Raw genomic sequence first — 20,341 nt, 5'->3', positions numbered from 1 at the left:
AAAGTGCTGGGATTATAGGTGTGAGCCCGGCCTCCAAAGCTCTTAAACTGCTTCTTTTTGGCCCTAAACACGATTTCCACATCTAGTTCTTCCAGTACCTTTTTCAGGTTACCTCACTCCTCTTCTCTAGATAAACTTCTGCAAAAGTTTACAAAAATATCTGTAAATGTTAGTGTTATCTACAACCTATTTATTTATTTATTATTATTTTTTTCTGAGGTGGAGTTTCACTGTTGTTGCCCAGGCTGCAGTGCAATGGTGTAATCTCGGCTCACTGCAACCTCCGCCTCCCGGGTTCAAATGATTCTCCTGCCTCAGCTTCCCAAGTAGCTGGGATTAGAGGCACGTGCCACCATGCCGGCTAATTTTTGTATTTTTAGTAGAGATGGGGTTTCACCATCTTGGCCAGGCTGGTCTCGAACTCCTGACCTCAGGTGATCCACCCACCTTGGTCTCTCAAAGTGCTAGGATTACAGGGGTGAGCCACCACGCCTGGCCTACAATCTATTTAAAACATGATTAGGCCAGGCACGGTGGTTCATGCCTATAATCTCAGTGCTTTGGGAGGCTGAGGCAGGAAGATTGCTTGAGTCCAGGAGTTCAAGACCAGCCTGGGCAATATAGCGAGACCCCATCTCTACAAAAAATACAAAACTTAGCCGGCGTGGTGGTGTGCATCTATGGTCCCATGGGAGGCTGAGGTGGGAGGATCACCTGAGCCCAGGGAGGTCGAGGCTGCAGTGAGCTGTGATCGCGCCACTGCACTCCAGCCGGGGTGACAGAGTGAGACCCTGTTTCGGGAGAAAAAAAAAAAAGATGATTAGTCCTTTGATGGAGTGAGGAGTGGGGGTGAGACTAATTATGCCAGTAATTGATCTATTAGTATTTCAGCTCCTGGGAGGAAGACTGTAGTCACGGGATCAATGTTGGAAAAGTTATAGTTTTGTTAAATAAATACAAGCTTATCTTGTAATTCATTAAAATAACTGTCAATTTTTTCCTACTGATTAGAACGTGTAAAGTTTATCACTATATATTTTGCCTGTCACTCCTTTGTGACAGCTCCTAGATGTTTTGACAGCTGGCATGCTCTGGGGAGCTGACCATGTAGCCAACTACCATTTCTTTAGCCAGACACGTGAGCTATTTCACCTCTGACCCTTGTTCACTCACCGTTGACTTCTGCATCAAGCGGCAAGGGCAAGCTAGCATTTCTAGTCCTTATTTCTGTTCGTGTACATCCAAAATATATTGACAAGTTAATTCTATTGTTAAGAGCAAACCAGTTTCACAGAGCTGCTATAAAAAATGGAAGAAACAAATTCTTTACACAACAAGGGAGCCTTAATTTCACGAACGTGAAGCAATTCCACTCTTTTAGGCTTGTATTTTGAAGCGTCATGGCTTATGAGAAGCCTGTTGTGTCCTGGCGAGTCTGACACTGTTTGCTTAACCTTATGTAGCTTTCTGCAAAAATTAATTTACTAAAACATGACAAAATTTAAAAAATTTTAAAATATTATTGCTTCACTGAGGCTCAAATGAAAAATGCATGGAAACTATTTTTATATTTTTTCCTCTCCTTTAAGATGGACTTGAAATGCTAGTTTATTTTATTTTGTTATTTTGCTATTTTTTTTGAGACAGAGTCTCTCTCTGTTGCCCAGGCTGGAGTGCAGTGGCCCAATCTTGGCTCACTGCAACCTCCACCTCCTGGGTTCAAGCAATTCTCCTGCCTCAGCCTCCCGAGTAGCTGGGACCAAAGGCGCATGCCACCACGCCTGGCTAATTTTTTGTGTTTTAGTAGAGACGGGGTTTCACCGTGTTGCCCAGGCTGGTGGCCAACTCCTGAGCTCAGGCAATCCGCCCACCTTGGCCTCCCAAAGTGCTGGGATTACAGACGTGAGCCACCGCCCCCGGCCACTAGTTTATTCTTTTGGAAAGATAAAGATAGGTTCTTTTTTTTTGAGATGGAGTCTCCCTCTGTCGCCCAGGCTGGAGTGCAGCGGTGTAATCTTGGCTCACTGCAACCTCTGCCTCCCAGGTTTAAGCAATTCTCCTGCCTCAGCCTCCCGAGTAGCTGGGATTACAGGCTCCCGCCACCATGCCTGGCTAATTTTTGTATTTTTAGTAGAGATGGGGTTTCACCATGTTGGGCCAGTCTGGCCTCGAACGCCTGAGCTCAGGCAATCCGCCCTCCTCGGCCTCCCAAAGTGCTGGGATTACAGGCATGAGCCACCACCCCCGGCCAAAAATATGTTCTTTTAAAGGCAGAGACTGGAAAGGAATAGGGACGATTTAAAAACCCAACTCTTCCCATTATATTTGAAATGGTGAAATGCAGGTACTTTATTTTGCTTCCCAGTATTATTTGGGAAATTAAAAAAACAAATGAGGAAAAGAAAAACTGTATTTTATTTTATTTTTTTAAAATTATTATTATACTTTAAGTTTTAGGGTACATGTGCACAATGCGCAGGTTAGTTACATATGTATACATGCGCCATGCTGGTGTGCTGCACCCATTAACTTATCATTTAGCATTAGGTATATCTCCTAATGCTATCCCTCCCCCCTCCCCCCACCCCACAACAGTCCCCAGAGTGTGATGTTCCCCTTCCTGTGCCCATGTGTTCTCATTGTTCAATTCCCATCTATGAGTGACAACATGCGGTGTTTGGTTTTTTGTCCTTGCGATAGTTTACTGAGAATGATGATTTCCAATTTCATCCATGTCCCTACAAAGGACATGAACTCGTCATTTTCTATGGCTGCATAAAAAACTGTATTTTAATAATAACATAAAACTTGGTTCTACAGTGGTATTTTTCTTTTATAATATGTGTGTGTTATACGTACCAAAGTTGTTCTTCTCTTTTTATTTTGTTTATTTTTTTTTACTTTTTTTTTTTTTGAGACCGAGTCTCGCTGTCGCCCAGGCTGGAGTGCAGTGGTGCGATCTCGGCTCACTGCAGGCTCTGCCCCCCGGGGTTCCCGCCATTCTCCTGCCTCAGCCTCCCGAGTAGCTGGGACTACAGGCTCCCACCACCACGCCCGGCTAATTTTTTGTATTTTTAGTAGAGACGGGGTTTCACCGTGTTAGCCAGGATGGTCTCGATCCCCTGACCTCGTGATGCGCCCGCCTCGGCCTCCCAAAGTGCTGGGATTACAGGCGTGAGCCACCGCGCCCGGGGTGTTCTTCTCTTTTTAAAGACAAACTTAAATAATGCTACATGTGGACAGTAGTAGGTAACAAATTTAATGGACTTAGTTTTTGATCTTACTTGCCCTGGGTTGGTACTCTGTTAACAAAACTTAGTATAAGTCATTAGACTAAAAAGATTTCTAAATGGAAGTAATTAAAAACATGAAGAGCTGAGAAAATTTTTGTCAGATTCGCCTAAGTCCAATCCTTAGCACATCTAATTATATATATATTTTTCATATGTAGATATACACATCTAGGGTTTTTTCTTTCTTTTTCTTTTTTCTTTTTTTTTGAGACGGAGTCTGGCTCTGTCTCCCATGCTGGAGTGCAGTGGCGCAATCTCGGCTCACTGCAAGCTCCGCCTCCCAGGTTCACGCCATTCTCCTGCCTCAGCCTCCCGAGTAGCTGGGACTACAGGCACCCGCCACCGCGCCCGGCTAATTTTTTGTATTTTTAGTAGAGACGGGGTTTCATCTTGTTAGTCAGGATGGTCTCCGTCTCCTGACCTCGTGATCCGCCCGCCTCGGCCTCCCAAAGTGCTGGGATTACAGGCGTGAGCCACTGCGCCCAGCCATGCCAAATCTATCATTAGATGTAGATATATTATATTATATTAATTAATTTATTTATTTTGTAGAGACAGGGTCTTACTCTTGTCCAGGCTGGAGTGCAGTAGCGCCATCATAGCTCACCACAGCCTCTAACTCCTGGGCTCAAGCGATTCTCCCCCCTCAGCTTCCCAGTAGCTGGGACTACAGGCACGCATCATCATGCCTGGCTCATTTTTTTTTTTTTTTGTTGAGACAGAGTCTCACTCTGTTGCCCAGGCGGGAGCGCAGTAGTACAGTCTAGGCTCACTGCAACCTCCCTCTCTCCTGGGTTCAAGCGACCTCTCCCGGGTTCAAGCGATTTTCATACCTCAGCCTCCGGAGTAGCTGGGACTACTCGGGTGGGCGGGCGGCGCCACAAGACAACTAGGCACTCACCACCACGCCTGGCTAATTTCTTTCGTATTTTTAGTAAAGACGGGGTTTCACCATGTTGGCCAGGCTGGTCTTGAACTCCTGAGCTCAGGTGATCCGCCCGTCTCTGCCTCCCAAAGTGCTGGGATTACAGGCGTGAGCCACCGCGCCCGCCCTTCATAACATTATAGATAGATAGATACGTTTATTTTTTTCCGGCGCACCGTCTTTTGTAATCCAGCGACCACAGAGCCACACGCGGCTGTGAGAGCGCACGGAGACCCCTCCCCGCGCCTGCGGCTGTCTTGCTTCTCTGACTCCCGCGAAGGAAGAAACGGGAACCGGGCTCCCCTCCCCTCCCCCGAGGGCTGAGTCGGAGCGCGACGGGGGTGGAGTCAGTGAGCGGTGGGGGCGGAGTCAGTGAGCGGTGGGGGCGGAGTCGCTGAGCGGTGGGGGCGGAGTCAGTGAGCGGTGGGGGCGGAGTCAGTGAGCGGTGGGGGCGGAGTCGCTGAGCGGTGGGGGCGGAGTCAGTGAGCGGTGGGGGCGGAGTCGCTGAGAGGTGGGGGCGGAGTCAGTGAGCGGTGGGGGCGGAGTCGCTGAGCGGTGGGGGCGGAGTCAGTGAGCGGTGGGGGCGGAGTCAGTGAGCGGTGGGGGCGGAGTCGCTGAGCGGTGGGGGCGGAGTCAGTGAGCGGTGGGGGCGGAGTCGCTGAGAGGTGGGGGCGGAGTCAGTGAGCGGTGGGGGCGGAGTCGCTGAGCGGTGGGGGTGGAGTCAGTGAGCGGTGGGGGCGGAGTCGCTGAGCGGTGGGGGCGGAGTCGCTGAGCGGTGGGGGCGGAGTCAGTGAGCGGTGGGGGCGGAGTCAGTGAACGGTGGGGGCGGAGTCGCTGAGAGGTGGGGGCGGAGTCAGTGAGCGGTGGGGGCGGAGTCAGTGAGCGGTGGGGGCGGAGTCGCTGAGCGGTGGGGGAGCGGTGGGGGCGGAGTCGCTGAGCGGTGGGGGCGGAGTCGCTGAGCGGTGGGGGCGGAGTCAGTGAGCGGTGGGGCGGAGTCAGTGAGCGGTGGGGGCGGAGTCAGTGAGCGGTGGGGGCGGAGTCAGTGAGCGGTGGGGGCGGAGTCGCTGAGGACGGGGCGGGGCCTCGGGCTAACGGTCGCGCGGCCGTCGCACCTGCACGAGGCTGTGGCCCGAGCGTCCTGTGGAGAAGCCGCGAAGCGCGGGCGACCCGGGGGTCCGGCGGGCCAGGTCCGCGAGGCCCCGGCTGCAGCTGTGCAGGCCCGGGGAGCAGCTGGCCGGGCGAGCCTCGGGTGAGCAGCGACGTGGACGGCCAGGTGGCGACGCGGGCCCGGCCTCCAGCTGTGGGGCGGCGTCCGAGGAAGGGAGCCCGCGCGGGTCAGGGCCCGGCGTTCGGCTGGCGGAGGCCCTGAGGGAGCGGCGGGCGCGCGCGTGCGGGGCGGGGAGCGGGCGGAGCCGCGCAGCGTGTGGGGTACGTGCCTGCGCCCCACGCGGGGTCGGGTCTTGGCCGCATCCTCGGCTCACCGCGGGGTTGGCGGGGCCAGGTTGTCCTGTGGCGCCGCCCGCTCTCCCAGCGCCTCCCGCGGCCCCCGAGCTTTGCCCCTCCCGGGGCTTCTCGCGGCCGGTGCCGGAGGACACGCGGGAAAGCCCCTCGCGGAGCTGAGAGCGGCTGACGTGTGGGTCTTACATTGTGTTTTCCAAGCCCCGACCTGTGAGTTAAAAAGTGCAGTGGTGGCTCACGCCTGTTATCCCAGCACTTTGGGAGGCCGAGTTGGGCAGATCACCAGAGTTCAGAAGTTCGAGACCAGCCTGACCAACATGGTGAAACCCCGTCTCTACTAAAAATACAAAATTAGCCGGGCGTGGTGGCGCGCGCCTGTAATCCCAGCTACTTAGGGAGGTTGAGGCAGGAAAATCGCTTGAACCGGGAGGCGGAGGTTGCGGTGAGCCGAGATCTCGCCACTGCATTCCAGCCTGGGCGACAGAGCGAGACTCCGTCTCACCGAAAAAAAAAAAAAAAAAAAAAAAAAAAAAAAAAAAAAAAAGGCCGGGCGCGGTGACTCACCCCTGTAATCCTTTGGGATTACCTCAGCTTTGGGAGGCCGATGTGACCAGCCTGGCCAACATTGTGAAACCCCCATCTCTACAAAAAATACAAAAATTAGCCAGGCGTGGTGGCGGGCGCCTGTAATCCTAGCTACTTGGGAGGCTGAGACAGGAGAATTGCTTGAACCCAGGAAGCGGAGGTTGCAGTGAGCCGAGATCACGCCACTGCACTTCAGCCCCGGCACCAGAAAAAAAAAAAGTGCAGATGTCTGCTGGGTGCAGTGGCTCATGCCAGTCATCCCAGTGCTTTGGGAGGCCGAGGCGGGAAGATCACCTGAGGTCAGGAGTTGGAGACCAGCCTGACCCACATGGTGAAACCCTGTCTCTACTTAAAAAGAAAAACAAACAAACAAACAAAAAACAAAAATTAGCCGAGCTTGGTGGTGGTGCCCCTGTAATCCCGGCTACTTGGGAGGCTGAGGCAGTAGAATCGCTTGAACCCGGGATTTAGAGGTTGCAGTGAGCCAAGATCACGCCATTGCACTCCAGCCTGGGCAACAGAGCAAGATCCTGTCTCAAAAAAAAAAAAAAAAAATCATGGGAAATCATGGGAACCTCATCACTGAGCTCCCTGGAAACTTCTTCATTTGTCTACAATAGCAAGATAGAAATCACACTTGTTCCCATAACTTCAATACATGTTATAAATGTAGAATTAGCTGTTAACTAAAATTCTATGTCTCCCCAAAAGGCTAATTGTAGCAATATTATCCTCAGTTTACAAATTAGATAGCTTTTAAAAGGCTCATGTATTCATTTAGCACATACCTGGCAGCTGCTGCCTGTGAGGCCCGGAACTGCGTGGTCACTGTGGGGTGCAGTGAGGACGTGGCTCTGTCCTGACGAACTACCGTGTCATGAAGGAGAAAGACAACACAGCAGGCAACTAGCAGTGTCCCCGGGGGAGTTCAGAGGCATGGCTCCGTGAGGCAGGGTGGCAGGAAAGGCCTTTCCTGAAGACCTGAGGAGAGCCTGTCCTGGGAAGGCGGGGATGCTCGAGAAAGAGGCGCTACTACATCTGCGAAGGCCCGAGGCCCAGGCTGAGGAAATGCAGCCAGGGTACCGGAGAGCGGTTCTCAGGGCAGAGGCCAGGTCAGCTGGGCATGGCACACTGCCGCAAGGAGTCTGGATTTGAGTCAGGGTGCAATGGGAAGGGTTTTTTGTTTGTTTGTTTGTTTTTTGAGACAGAGTCTCGCCCTGTTGCCCAGGTTGGAGTGCAGTGGTGCAGTCTTTGCTCGCTGCAACCTCCGCCTCCCTGGTTCAAGGATTCTCCTGCCTCAGCCTCCCGAGTAGCAGGGATTATAGGTGTGCGCCACCATGCCTGGCTAATTTTTTGTGTTTTTAGTATAGAGGGGGTTTCACCATGTTGGCCAGGCTGGTCTCAAATTCCTGACCTCGTGATCCGCCCACCTCAGGTGCAACCCCATCTCTACAAAAAATACAAAAATTAGCCAGGTGTGGTAGCAGGCTTCTGTAATCCCAGCTACTGCGGAGGCTGAACCAGGAGACTCGCTAGAACCCGGAAGGTGGAGGTTGCAGTGAACCGAGATCGCACCATTGCACTCCCGTCTGGGCAACAGAGCAAGACTCTGTCAAAAAAAAAAAAAAAAAAAATTGGCTGGGCGCGATGGCTCACGCCTGTAATCCCAGCACTTTGGGAGGCCGAGGTGGGTGGATCACAAGGTCAGGAGATCGAGACCATCCTGGCTAACACGGTGAAACCCCGTCTCTACTAAAAACACAAAAAATTAGCCGGGCGTGGCGGCGTGCGCCTGTATTCCCAGCTGTTGGGAAGGCTGAGGCAGGAGAATGGCGTGAACCTGGGAGGCGGAGCTTGTAGTGAGCCGAGATTGCGCCACTGCACTCCAGCCTGGGCGACAGAGCAAGACTCGGTCTCAAAAAAAAAAAAAAAAAATTTTTTTTTTGGTAGGGTAAAAGAGACAGTAGTTGTTGATGAATGAAGTCATCTCTGAATTCTCAGATTGAGCTCTTTAGTTCATGTTAATTTTGTATCTGTTAAAGTGGCCAGGTAGAGAAGCAAGTCATGTTTTTTGTGGGCAGGCACTAACGTCTATTACCATATACCTCTAACGGTAGCAGACAAATAAGGGAATTCAGAGAGATAATAGGATACCATGTCCCAGCAAGAGATGCTAAGGGGTAAAAATGTGGAGAAATCGCTTGGTGTGTAGGTAGTTGTGTTTGTACAGAAAATTCAGCCAGTGACTCAAATGTCTGACTCATCCTCTCGACTCACATGTCTGGCACTTTGGGCTGTAAATAAATATTAGTTGAATGGTTGAATGAGTGAATGAATTTGTCACAGTTGGGCAAGTGTTTTAGACAGCAATGTTGCATTGTAAGCCACATCAGACCAGGCCAAAGAATGAATGAAAAACTTGACACAACTTAATTCCCAAATGTTTCTTCTGGCACTGAAAGGCCTTGAATACAAAAACTGGTACATTGGATAATATTGACAAGCAGTGCCATCATTGATTGTGAGCCTGTGAACATCCAGGCATCTTGTATACACTGTTTCTATTTTTCACTGCAAGGTTGATGTTATCCACAATTTAAGGATGAGGAAATTAATGTTTAGTAATGTTAAAACACACGACTACAAACTAGTGGTGCTGCAATTCAAAATCATATTTGACTAACTCCACAGGCTGCCTGAAACTCAGGTGTCATGAGACACATCCTTGAACTGGAGCCTGTGGGTGCGGGCATTCCCAGAGTTAAAGAGGCCCTGGATTATAAAGTGAAGTCAAGTCAATCTGTTTGGTGTAGCTTACAATTTTTCTACAATAGAACCTTTTAGAGTGATGATATTGAGGGACAAACCACCGTTTCGTTCATCTGATATTTATGGTTTTCAGTTATGAAATACATATATAAAAATATGTAAGATGCTACCTCTGCCCTCATGGAGTTTTACTATGTAGAGGTATGTTTAAAATCAATACTTTTCCTGGGCTGGGCTCAGTGGCTCACGCCTGTAATCCCAGCACTTTGGGAGGGCAAGGCGAGTGGATCATGAGGTCAGGAGATGGAGACCATCCTGGCTAACACAGTGAAACCCCATCTCTGCTAAAAATACAAAAACATTAGCTGGGCGTAGTGGCACATGCCTGTAGTCCCAGCTACTCGGGAGGCTGAGGCAGGAGAATCGCTTGAACCCGGGAGGCAGAGGTTGCAGTGAGCTGAGATCGTGCCACTGCACTCCATCCTGGGTGACAGAGCGAGACTCCGTCTCAAAAAAAAAAAAAAATCATACCTTTCCCTTCACACAGTATAATCAAATGCTCAATTTGAGGTGTTTACAGTAGATTTTTGTTGTATTTTTTGAGGTAAGCTTGATGCTAATATATATTTAAATCCTTAAATGTCCCATTGAGGCTGGGCGAGGTGGCTCATGCCTGTAATCCCAGCACTTTGGGAGGCTGAGGTGGGTGGATCACGAGGTCAGGAGATGGAGACTATCCTGGCTAACATGGTGAAACCCCATCTCTACTAAAAATGCAAAAACAAAATTAGCCAGGTGTGGTGGTGAGCGCCTGTAATCCCAGCTACTCTGGAGGCTGAGGTGGGAGAATGGCGTGAACCCAGGAGGTGGAGCTTGCAGTGAGCTGAGATTGCACCACTGCACTCCAGCCTAGGCAACAGAGTGAAACTCCATCTCAAAAAAAAAAAAAAAAAAAAATGTCGCGTTGAATCATCTTGTATGTAAAACTCTAAATTTGGCTGGGCTTCGTGGCTCACACCTTTAATCCCAGCACTCTGAGGGCGGGCGGATCACTTGAGATCAGGAGTTCGAGACCAGCCTGGCCAACATGGTGAAACCCCGTCTCTACTAAAAATACAAAAATTGGCTGGGTGTGGTGGCAGGCACCTGTAATCCCAGCTATTCGGGAGGCTGAGGCAGAAGAATCACTTGAGCCTGGGAGGTGGATGTTGCGTTGAACTGAGATTATGTGAGACTGATGTCTCAAAAAAAAAAAAAGTTAAAAAAAATTAAAAAATAAAACTAAATTTACATGGTGCTCAAAAACTACTAAATTTTACATGGTTTTAGAAATGAAAGTTAAAAATTGAAACCTCTAATAGCTATATCATTCAAAATTATAAAAGGACATTCTGAACATGTTTTCTATAGGTTGAATCGATATTAATTTACATTTTACCATTATAATAAAAATTTTCCAAAGCAGTAAACTATCCAGTGCTTTCCTAAATAATATTTTATTTTATTTTATTTATTTATTTTTTGAGATGGAGTCTCGCTCTGTCATCCAGGCTGGAGTGCAGTGGTGCCATCTCAGCTCACCGCAAGCTCCACCTCCCGAGTTCACACCATTCTCCTGCCTCAGCCTCCCGAGTAGCTGGGACTACAGGTGCCTGCCACCACACCCGGCTAATTTTTTGTATTTTTAGTAGAGCCGGGGTTTCACCATGTTAGCCAGGAGGGTCTCGATCTCCTGACCTCGTGATCCGCCCGCCTCAGCCTCCCAAGCTGGGATTACAGGCATGAGGCACCGTGCCTGGCCAATAATATTTTATTTTATTTTATTTTATTTTGTTTCATTCATTTTTGAGACAGAGTCTCGCTCTGTTGCCCAGGCTGGAGTGCAGTAGTGCGATCTCGGCTCAGTGCAACCTCTGCCTCCCAGGTTCAAGCACTTCTTCCTGCCTCAGCCTCCTGAGTAGCTGGGATTACTGGCGCCCGCTACCACATGAGGTTTTGCCATGTTGGCCAGGCTGGTCTTGAACTCCTGACCTCAGGTGATCCACCCACTTCAGCCTCCCAAAGTGCTGGGATTACAGGTATGAGCCACCATGTCTGGCCCTAAATAATATTTTAAACTCTTGGAATTTTTTAAATGATTTATTTCATTTATTCAATTTATATATCTAAATTGTATTTTCTAAAATGCAGATTAAAAAAATGGCAAACTCCTTTGCAACGAGGACCTTCACTACCCTTTCAGATCTGCAGCCAAATATGGCTAATCTGGTAGGTTTCAATGATGTGGTGATTTGCTTACTAATGACATTTTATGTGATAACATTACATTAACGTTATTGATTCATTCAACACCTGCTTTTATAATTGACAAGTATATAGATACTCATTGCATTGGTATAATTGTTAGATATTAAGTATACCTAAATTTCTTTGTATTTATGCCACCTAGATGAAAATTAATCTTTATTTGTGTGTAGAGTAGAAGATATGATTGTAGATATGACTAGTAATTGTTCAAAATGATCAATAGACGTATTATTTTACTTAATATTTTATAAAGTGAAAAATTTAATAAATGCTCAAATTTAGCATTGTAAAATTAAACCAGGCCAGGCACAGTGGCTCATGTAATCCCAGCACTTTGGGAGGCCGAGGCAGCTGGATCACCTGAGGTTGGGAGTTCAAGATCAGCCTGATCAACATGGAGAAACCCCATCTCTACTAAAAATACAAAATTAGCTGGGCGTGGTGGCTCATGCCTGTAATCCCAGCTACTCAGGAGGCTGAGGCAGGAGAATCGCTTGAAGCCAGAAGGCGGTGTCAGTGAGCCGAGATCGCGCCATTGCACTCCAGCCTGGGCAACAAGAGCGAAACTCTTCTCAAAAAAAAAAAAAAAATTAAACCATTTTGTTCAGCGGTAGTAATTTTCTGACCAAATTATCCAATTTATGGTCTAAGTACTTGACATTATGCTGCTTTTATGATATAAGGTTTATAACAGGTGTGTTTTCTAAAATGATTATGTGAAAATTGACTTTTTGAGTAGGAGTTATAGGGGAATTCAGTGATTTTGAATACACCTCGACTGTTACTTATTTAAAAGAAAACTAGGTGGAATCATCTTATAAGTTAAAAAACTTATTGTAAAGCAGCTACCACACACCCTTACCTTCCCTGCCCCGAGCAGTCTGCTATTTATATTTTGCTTTTGCAAACTAGATTTCTTACAATGGGATACATTTACATATAACTTTAATAATTTAAAATTTAAAAATATTTAAAAATAACAATTGTTGTTATAGTTTTTCTTGAAAGGTAAACTATTTGCTAATAATGGTCTCTTCAGATAGAAAGTTTTACTCAACATTTCCATTAGTTGGATTTTCCAACAAAATTCAGTGAGATCTGCGTGTATAAGGAATTGAAGAAATAATATCAATGTGTCTAAATAAGCAATAAGGCTAGCTAATAGCTCAGCTAGAAAGTAGGAGTCTTAAAAGCCTGATTGTAATTTAAATGTCAAGATTATTGTAAGGTTAAAATGAGTTGCTGCAATTAGCAAAATAAGTTTAGTTTTTTCCTTTCAGAAAAGGTATTCATTTTTATTTTTTATTTTTTTATTTTTATTTTTTTTTTGAGATGGGAGTCCTGCTCTGTTGCCCAGGCTGAAGTGCAATAGTGGGATCTCAGCTCACTGCAACCTCTGCCTCCGGTTTCAAGCGATTCTTCTCCCTCAGCCTCATGAGTAGCTGGGATTACAGGCACCCACCACCACACCCGGCTAATTTTTTGTATTTTTGGTAGAGATGGAGTTTCACCATGTTGGTCAGACTGGTCTCAATCTCATGACCTCAGGTGACCCACCCACCTCAGCCTCCCAAAGTGCTGGGATTACACGTGTGAGCCACCACGCCCGGCCCATTTTTATTTCTTAAAACACGTTTAAAATTTTTCTTCAGTAGTCACTAAAGAGAACATTAAACATTTTAAGGAGATGTTAATATCTCTAAGGTTTAAGATCTAGGACTTTAGAATTTAGATTTATTAGCAGCAAAATATAAGTTTTGTTACAGTCTAATTTATATTACTGTCCAGCATGTTTGAATTAAGAAGCTAAGTGATTTTATGTGGATTGTTAGAAAATCCTATATAAAGGAAAGCTTTGAAGACCGTGGCAAATTAAATTGCATTATACATGTACTTTGGATGAATTCAATAAGGATTGATAGCATAGGGCAGTTATTGTGCTCCATCTGGTGACTGAAAATAAAGTAGAAATATGCTAAGTATTAAATGATTATATTTGTAATAGTAGTTAACTTTTGGATTACTTTGTACTATTCCTTGTGGAATTGAACATTTATGAACTTCTTTTAGATGTTTGCCTGGAACAAATACATTTAAATGGCTCCTAGTCAGAAATGTTTGTTAGAGCCAATAAAGTATAACAAGCCCATGAAATTAAATTTACCAAGTACATCTGTGTTTAATATTGGTCTTCTGTGACCTTTTTGTTTTTCAGAAAGTTATCGGTATAGTTATTGGGAAAACAGATGTCAAAGGCTTTCCAGACAGAAAAAGCTGAGTTCTGTTTAACTCTTTGTTTCATTTTTCGTCAACTTTGGCTTATGACTACAACAAAGTATATTTAAGTGATTAATTTTTCTATGCCTGTTTAACTCCTTAAGAGCAATGGTTATGCTCTCTATTGGATGGTCAAGTACCTGATTCAAGGCTCTCTCTCTCCCTCCCTCCCACATTCTCTCTCTCTCTATATATGTATACATACGTATGTGTGTATATATGTATATTTGAGCATATGTGTTCTCTCTCTCTCTCTCTTTTTTTTTTTTGAGATGGAGTCTCGCTCTGTCACTTAGGCTGGAGTGCGATGGCACAATCTCGACTCATTGCAACCTCTGCCTCCCAGGTTCAATCGATTCTTCTGCTTCAGCCTCCCAAGTAGCTGGAATTACAGGCACATGCCATCATGCCCAGCTAATTTTTGTATTTTTAGTAGAGATGGGGTTTCACCATTTTGCCCAGGCTGGTCTTGAACTCCTGACCTCAAGTGATCTCCCTGCCTTGGCCTCCCAAAGTGCTGGAATTACAGGTGTGAGCCACCATGCCCAGCCCCTGGCTGATTTAAAAAAAGAAAAAAATTTGTAGAGACAGGGTCTTGCTCTGTTGCCCAGGCTGGTCTCAAACTCCTGGGCTCAAGTGATCATCCTGCCTCATCCTCCTAGAGTGCTGAGATTACAGGCATGATGCTTTTATCTTTAACGTAAATAACCAAGCTGTCATCTGTTACCCATATCATTTGTGTGTGCACTTTATTTCATCTTAACTAATTAGATCAGAATTACTAAATAAATAGTTTGAGGAAGTCTATATATCTTTTTACCAAACTTCAGAAGGCATCACTTAAAATGTGTGAATTAGAAAAAAGTAGTTATTAAAATACTTGCTAAAATTATAAAAATGAAATATACGGTTTTTCACCAGGCACAGTGGTCACGCCTATAATCCCAGCACTTTGGGAGGCTGAGGTGGGCGGATAACCTGAGGTCAGGAGTTCGGGACCAGCCTGACCAACATGTAGAAACCCCCTCTCTACTAAAAATACAAAATTAGTCAGGCATGGTGGCAGGCGCCTGTATTCCTAGCTACTCGGGAGGCTGAGGCAGGAGAATCGCTTGAACCTGGGAGGCGCAGGTTGCAGTGACCGGGATCATGCCATTGCACTCCAGCCTGGGCAACAAGAGTGAAACTCCGTCTCAAAAAAAAGAAATTCACAGTTTTTCACCTATCAGACTGTGAGGGAAGGAGAAAAACTTCTGTGTTGTTTGACTTCTTTTTATGATGACATCTGTGGTATTCCTTTTTTGGAGGAAGTTTGCTTACTGACTTAAAACATTGTACATACAACATTATATTTTCATCAAAAATTCCAGCAGTACCAAAGGTCATAGAGTTGAAAAGTGAAATTCCCCTTTCAGCTCCTCACTCTTCCCATCCTAGTCCTCTCCCCAGAGGCAGACACTAATAGACAGTTCAGAATATGTCTATAATTTACATGTATGTTGGGTTATATTACTTTTTTAAAAAATTTGAGGTAGGGTCTCGCTCTGTCACTCAGGCTGGAGTGCAGCAATGTGAATACAGCTCACTGCAGCCTCAACCCTGGGCTCAAGAGGTCTTCCTGCCTCAGCCTCCCATGTAGCCGGACAGGTCCATGCTACCATGCCTGAATAATTTTTGGAGTTTTTGTAGAGACAGAGGGTCTCACTTTGTTGCCCAGGCTGGTCTCAAACTCCTTGGCTGAAGCAATCTTACCCCCTTGGCCTCCCAAGGTGCTAGGATTATAGGCAGGAGCAACTGCACCCAGCCAGGTTGTAATTTTTAATTAGCAAAACCAATATGAAATTTCTATTTTGGAAAAAAGTATTTGCTGACCCCTAGTGGTCCTCATTAAGTAGCACATAATTTGTTTTGAAATAACTTAATTATTTTTAAAATTTATTTTATTTTTTTTAGAGACAGGGTCTCACTCTGTTCTTCCCCACCTCTACTAAAAAACGTTGTCTCGCCAGGCACGGTGGCTCACGCCAGCACTTTGGAAGGCTGAGGCAGGCGGATCACGAGGTCAGGAGTTCGAGACCAGCATGGCCAACATGGTGAAACCCCGTCTCTACTAAAAGTACAAAATCAGCCGGGCATGGTGGCAGGCGCCTGTAATCCCAGCTACTTGGGAGGGTGAGGCAGGAGAATTACTTGAACCCGGGAGGCAGAGGTTGCTGTGAGCTGAGATCGTGCCATTGCACTCCAGCCTGGGTAACAAGAGCGAAACTCCGTCTCAAAAACAAACAAAAACGAAACCCATTTTTACTAAAAAAAAAAAAAAAATACAAAAATTAGCCTGGCATGGTGGTGTGCGCCTGTAGCCCCAGCTGCTCAGGAGGCTGAGTCCCAGCTGCTGGGAGGCAGGGGTTGCAGTGAGCCGAGAGATGGCGTCACTGAACTCCAGCCTGGGTGTACATTTCATGAATACCCTGAACTCATTCTTCCCAGGCTGGAGTGCAGTGGTGCATTCAAAGCTCACTGCACACTTAAACTGGGCTCAAGCAACATTTCCTCCTCAGCCTCCCAAGTAGCTGAGACTAAAGATGAGTGCCACCACTAATTTTAAAATTTTCTGTAGAGATGGTGTCCCTCTATGTTGCCCAGGCTGGTTTTGAACTCCAGGCCTCAAGTGATTCTCCCACCTCGCCTCCCAAAGTCCTGGGATCACAGGGGTAAGCTGCTGTGCCTGGCCAATTTTTATTTTTATTTTATTATTATTTATTTATTTATTTTTAAGACAGAGTTTTTCTCTTGTCACCCAGGCTGGATCTCGGCTCACTGCAACCTCCGCCTCCTGGGTTCAAGCGATTCTCCTGCCTCAGCCTCCTGAGTAGCTGGGATTACAAGTGCCCACCACCACGCCTGGCTAAGTTTTGTATTTTTAGCAGAGACAGGGTTTCACCATGTTGGCCAGGCTGGTCTTGAACTAACCTCAGGTGATCCACTCGCCTCGGCCTCCCAAAGTGCTAGGATTACAGGCATGAGCCATCGCACCCGGCCTATTTTTATTTTTATTTTTGGGACTGGGTCTTGCTCTGTTGCCCCGGCTGGAGAGCAGTGGTGCAATCGCAGTTCACTGAAGCCTTGAACTTTTGGGCTTAAGCAGTCATTCTGCTTCATCCTCCTAAGTAGCTGGGACTGAAATAACTATTTAGATCTGAATTATGACTTAGGTTCAAACAACAGTAAGATAGAAAAGGAGAACCTAAGGTAATACCTGGATGGCTCAAGTTTACATGTTTTTCCCTCCAAATACACAGATCACCAGGGAAAGGAGCAAGGGGGCAACCTGTTACCACTTCAGTTTGAAATTCCTGGAAGCATGATGTTATAGAATATACATCTGAAAGAACATTTTGTACCATGTATTTGAGTATTTTTATTATCATAATCAATAGTTATTTGATTAAACAAATAATCATTTGTTTATAATTGAAATGAAACTTTTCATGTAACATCAAAAGGCAGAGAAGCGATTGAAACTCTTCATTTGAAAAATAAAAGCATTGGTTTTCCGTTAGATATTGGATCAGAAAGGTACACTTTCAGCTTCACCATTCGGGATTCACCAGCACATTTTGTAAATGCAGCTTCCTGGGGCAATGAAGATTACATCAAGTCTCTTTCTGACAGCTTTAGGGTTGGTGACTGTGGTAAGTTGGCATTGATTCTTAAACTTTTTCCATTATAGTGTTATTCCTGTGGCATGTTTATAGTAACTATACTGACGGAGTTGAAATGAGACACAGTTCATAATTCTCAAGAACTTTATCAGAAAAAGTCAAGTGTTAAGAGTATAATGCAGTGGGGCACAGTGGCTCACGCCTGTAGTCCCAACACTTTGGGAGGCCGAGGTGGGTGGATTGCGTGAGTTCAGGAGTTCGAGACCAGCCTGAGCAACATGGCAAAACCCCATTTCTACAAAAAATAGAAAAAATTAGCTGGGTATGGTGGCGTGGGCCTGTAGTACCAGCTACTAAGGAGGCTGAAGCAGGAAGATGGCTTGAGCCCTGGAGGTGGAGGTTGCAGCGAGCCAACATCGTGCCTCTGCACTCCAGCCTGGGTCACAGAGTAAGACCCTGTCTCAAAAAAAAAAAAAAAAAAAAAAAAAAAGGCTGCAATGTGAGGCATTCAGAATGTTACTTGAAGCATACAAACGTGATAGTGATAGTTATATTTTTACTAGATAACCTTACTGTCTTTGTTTTATTACATATTTCAATTTGCATCAACCCATATTATTGTTATAATTGGTTATCTTTCTATAGACATATAATATGGCCACTGAATATATTTTGATAAAAGTTGACGTTTGACCACCGAATAGATTTTGATAAAAACTGATATTTAAATTGTTAATGGGATTTTAAGGAACTTTACTTTTAGTTGAAATACCAACTCTTTTACATCTACTCACCCCAGTATCTCTTTGACAGAACAGCCTCATGTAGTAGAAAGAACAGGAGACTTTGAAAACACAGAGGTCTAGATTCAAATACCAGTTCCAACATTTACTTACATTATGGCTTTGAGAAAATTTCTTAATCTTGTTGGGTCTCAACTATGAAATAATACCTCATTAGGTTCTTGTAAATATTAAATGAGATGGTGTACCTAGTATAACATGTGGAACTTAGTCACTCAACAGATAACTTTTATGAGCCCTAGCCTCATAAAAAGAACAAGAAAGCATGTATACTAGTTCTTCATGATAGGAAAAGAGAAAAGAGTAATGCAGGTAATGAAAACACTCCTCTTTAATACGGTGGTCTCAAGCAGCCCACTCCCCATACCGGTTATTTAGATCCTAATCATATATTGCCTTGTATTGTTAACTTTCAGGACAATGTATGGTATCTCTCTAGTTGAATAATAGGGTCATTGAACATATGGACTATGAAGGCAGAAAGCTTCACAAACTTCATAGGGCCCAGTATAGCTATAGACATCCCTTGAATAAATGCTGGAATATTAGTTACATATGGAGATAAAGATTTCAATTTTGACATCTCAGTATCAAAATATGTTATATGTTGATGATGGAGAAGATGAATGAGGTGAGGAATTTTTAAAGCCTAGAGTCGATGGTGATCATAAATTAAACAGGATGTTATTTAGGATGTTAGTGTTTATCTTGTTACTGTTTTGTAATATCATCATACTTTGCCCTCTATTTTAGTGATAATTGAAAATCCTCTGATCCAAAGAAAGGAAATAGAAAGAGAAGAAAAATTCAGCCCTGCAACTCCTAGGTAAGCATCTGTCTAGCACAGAGATTGTGCCAGAATGATCATTACTAATAATGTTGTATCAGATTAGCAGCGATCTTACTAAAAATGTTGTTTCTATTTCAATAAAAATGAGGAGTTTAATTTTCTCTTACAAAATTCATCTTTGATTATGACATAATTTACTTTGATACACAGTCACATGAAAAATGGCTTTGGTTTTAGTACTTTGATTCTCATTCTTAGATTTACAAAAATTTGACTTGTCATGTTAAAACTGAATGAGAAGAAAAGATAAACTTTGGAAATTACATCTATCTTTTTTCATGTCAAGGTATCCTTTTACTCACAGGCTTACCATCTTAGGGCAGGTTCCTTCGAAGCAGAGCTTGAGAGGAGGACTCTTGTGGGAGTGGTTGGTTGAGGGTGAACTCTCGGGAACCCTGCAAGGATAGGCAGGGAAGAAGATGAGCAGAGGAGTGGGCTCACCTGGAGCCTCAGCAGGAGCCCTGGAGGGAGCTCTGGAGTGGGAGTGGCCCCTTAGAGCAGTGCCCTGGCTGTGGTCCATCCACTCCCCAAACCCCCAGGGTGGGGCGGGGCATCAGCTCAAAGGCGGGTCTGGCAGTTCTGGAGAGAAGGGTGTAGCTGTGCCCCTGTACCAGCCTGTAAAGGGCTCTTGGTGGGCACAGCAGTCTACGGCATTTACACTCGCATCAATTGTGACCCATTCCCACCTTCTTTTCTGACCTCATCTTATTCCAGATTCTCAAGCCTCATTTCTCTGCAGCCACAGTGAATTTCTTTACATTTCATGAACACCGTGAACTCATTCTGCACTAAGAACTTTTGTATTTCCTTTTATTTTTATTTTTATTTTTTACTGAGACAGAGTCCACTCTGCTGCCCAGGCTGGAGTGCAGTGGCACGATCTCGGCTCACTGTAACCTCCACCTCCTGGGTTCAAACGATTCTCCCACCTCAGCCTCCCAAGTAGCTGTAATTACAGGCACACGCCACCACACCCAGCTAATTTTTGTATTTTTAGTAGAGGCGGGGTTTTGCCATGTTGGCCAGGCTGGTGTCGAACTCCTGACCTCAAGTGATCCGCCCGCTTCGGCCTCCCAAAGTGCTGGGATTACAGGCGTGAGCCACCCCGCCTGGCCAAACTTTGGTATTTTCTGTTCTCTCTCTGCATAGAACATTCTCCCATCTGTTTGACTGTTTGCTTCTTTGGGTTATTGACTCACAACTTAAATGTCATCTTCTTCAACTTTCCCCATCTACTCTGTTTGTGGTAGCGCTGATGGTCAATTACCAGGATTTTGCCCTGGCTTTTGTCACCATAACCCAAGTCACCGTCTGAGATTGTTTGATTCATTGTTCTTGGGTCTCCCCCTCACATATGTGAGCCTCATGAGATCAAAGGTCTTGTCTGCCTTCTTCACCACCATATCCCTTGT

The 20,341-nt window shown here is 45.5% G+C and overlaps 1 protein-coding gene and 1 long non-coding RNA gene across 3 annotated transcripts in view; one reads left to right on the top strand and one right to left on the bottom strand.

Annotated features, from left to right (window-relative positions):
* The window catches only part of LOC129050896 (uncharacterized), a 33,892-nt gene extending 14,290 nt beyond the window's left edge, over nucleotides 1-19,602 (bottom strand). Inside the window, exon 1 of the long non-coding RNA XR_008514779.1 lies at nucleotides 19,240-19,602. This is a non-coding gene — a long non-coding RNA (uncharacterized LOC129050896). The remainder of the gene's footprint in view (nucleotides 1-19,239) is intronic.
* The window catches only part of MEIOB (meiosis specific with OB-fold), a 38,645-nt gene continuing 23,599 nt past the window's right edge, over nucleotides 5,296-20,341 (top strand). For both annotated transcript variants that reach the window (XM_054534529.1, XM_024234098.2), the window contains exons 1-5: nucleotides 5,296-5,467; nucleotides 11,221-11,298; nucleotides 13,553-13,610; nucleotides 17,175-17,306; nucleotides 18,833-18,905. In XM_054534529.1, the coding sequence (XP_054390504.1) occupies nucleotides 11,230-11,298; nucleotides 13,553-13,610; nucleotides 17,175-17,306; nucleotides 18,833-18,905 (332 nt within the window). In that variant the 5' untranslated portion in view covers nucleotides 5,296-5,467; nucleotides 11,221-11,229. The remainder of the gene's footprint in view (nucleotides 5,468-11,220; nucleotides 11,299-13,552; nucleotides 13,611-17,174; nucleotides 17,307-18,832; nucleotides 18,906-20,341) is intronic.

Source organism: Pongo abelii, chromosome 18, assembly GCF_028885655.2.
Source record: "Pongo abelii isolate AG06213 chromosome 18, NHGRI_mPonAbe1-v2.0_pri, whole genome shotgun sequence".
Classification (NCBI taxonomy): Eukaryota; Metazoa; Chordata; class Mammalia; order Primates; family Hominidae; genus Pongo; species Pongo abelii.
The sequence above is the reverse complement of the archived record's forward strand: the minus strand, read 5'-3'. Positions and strand labels throughout refer to the sequence as shown.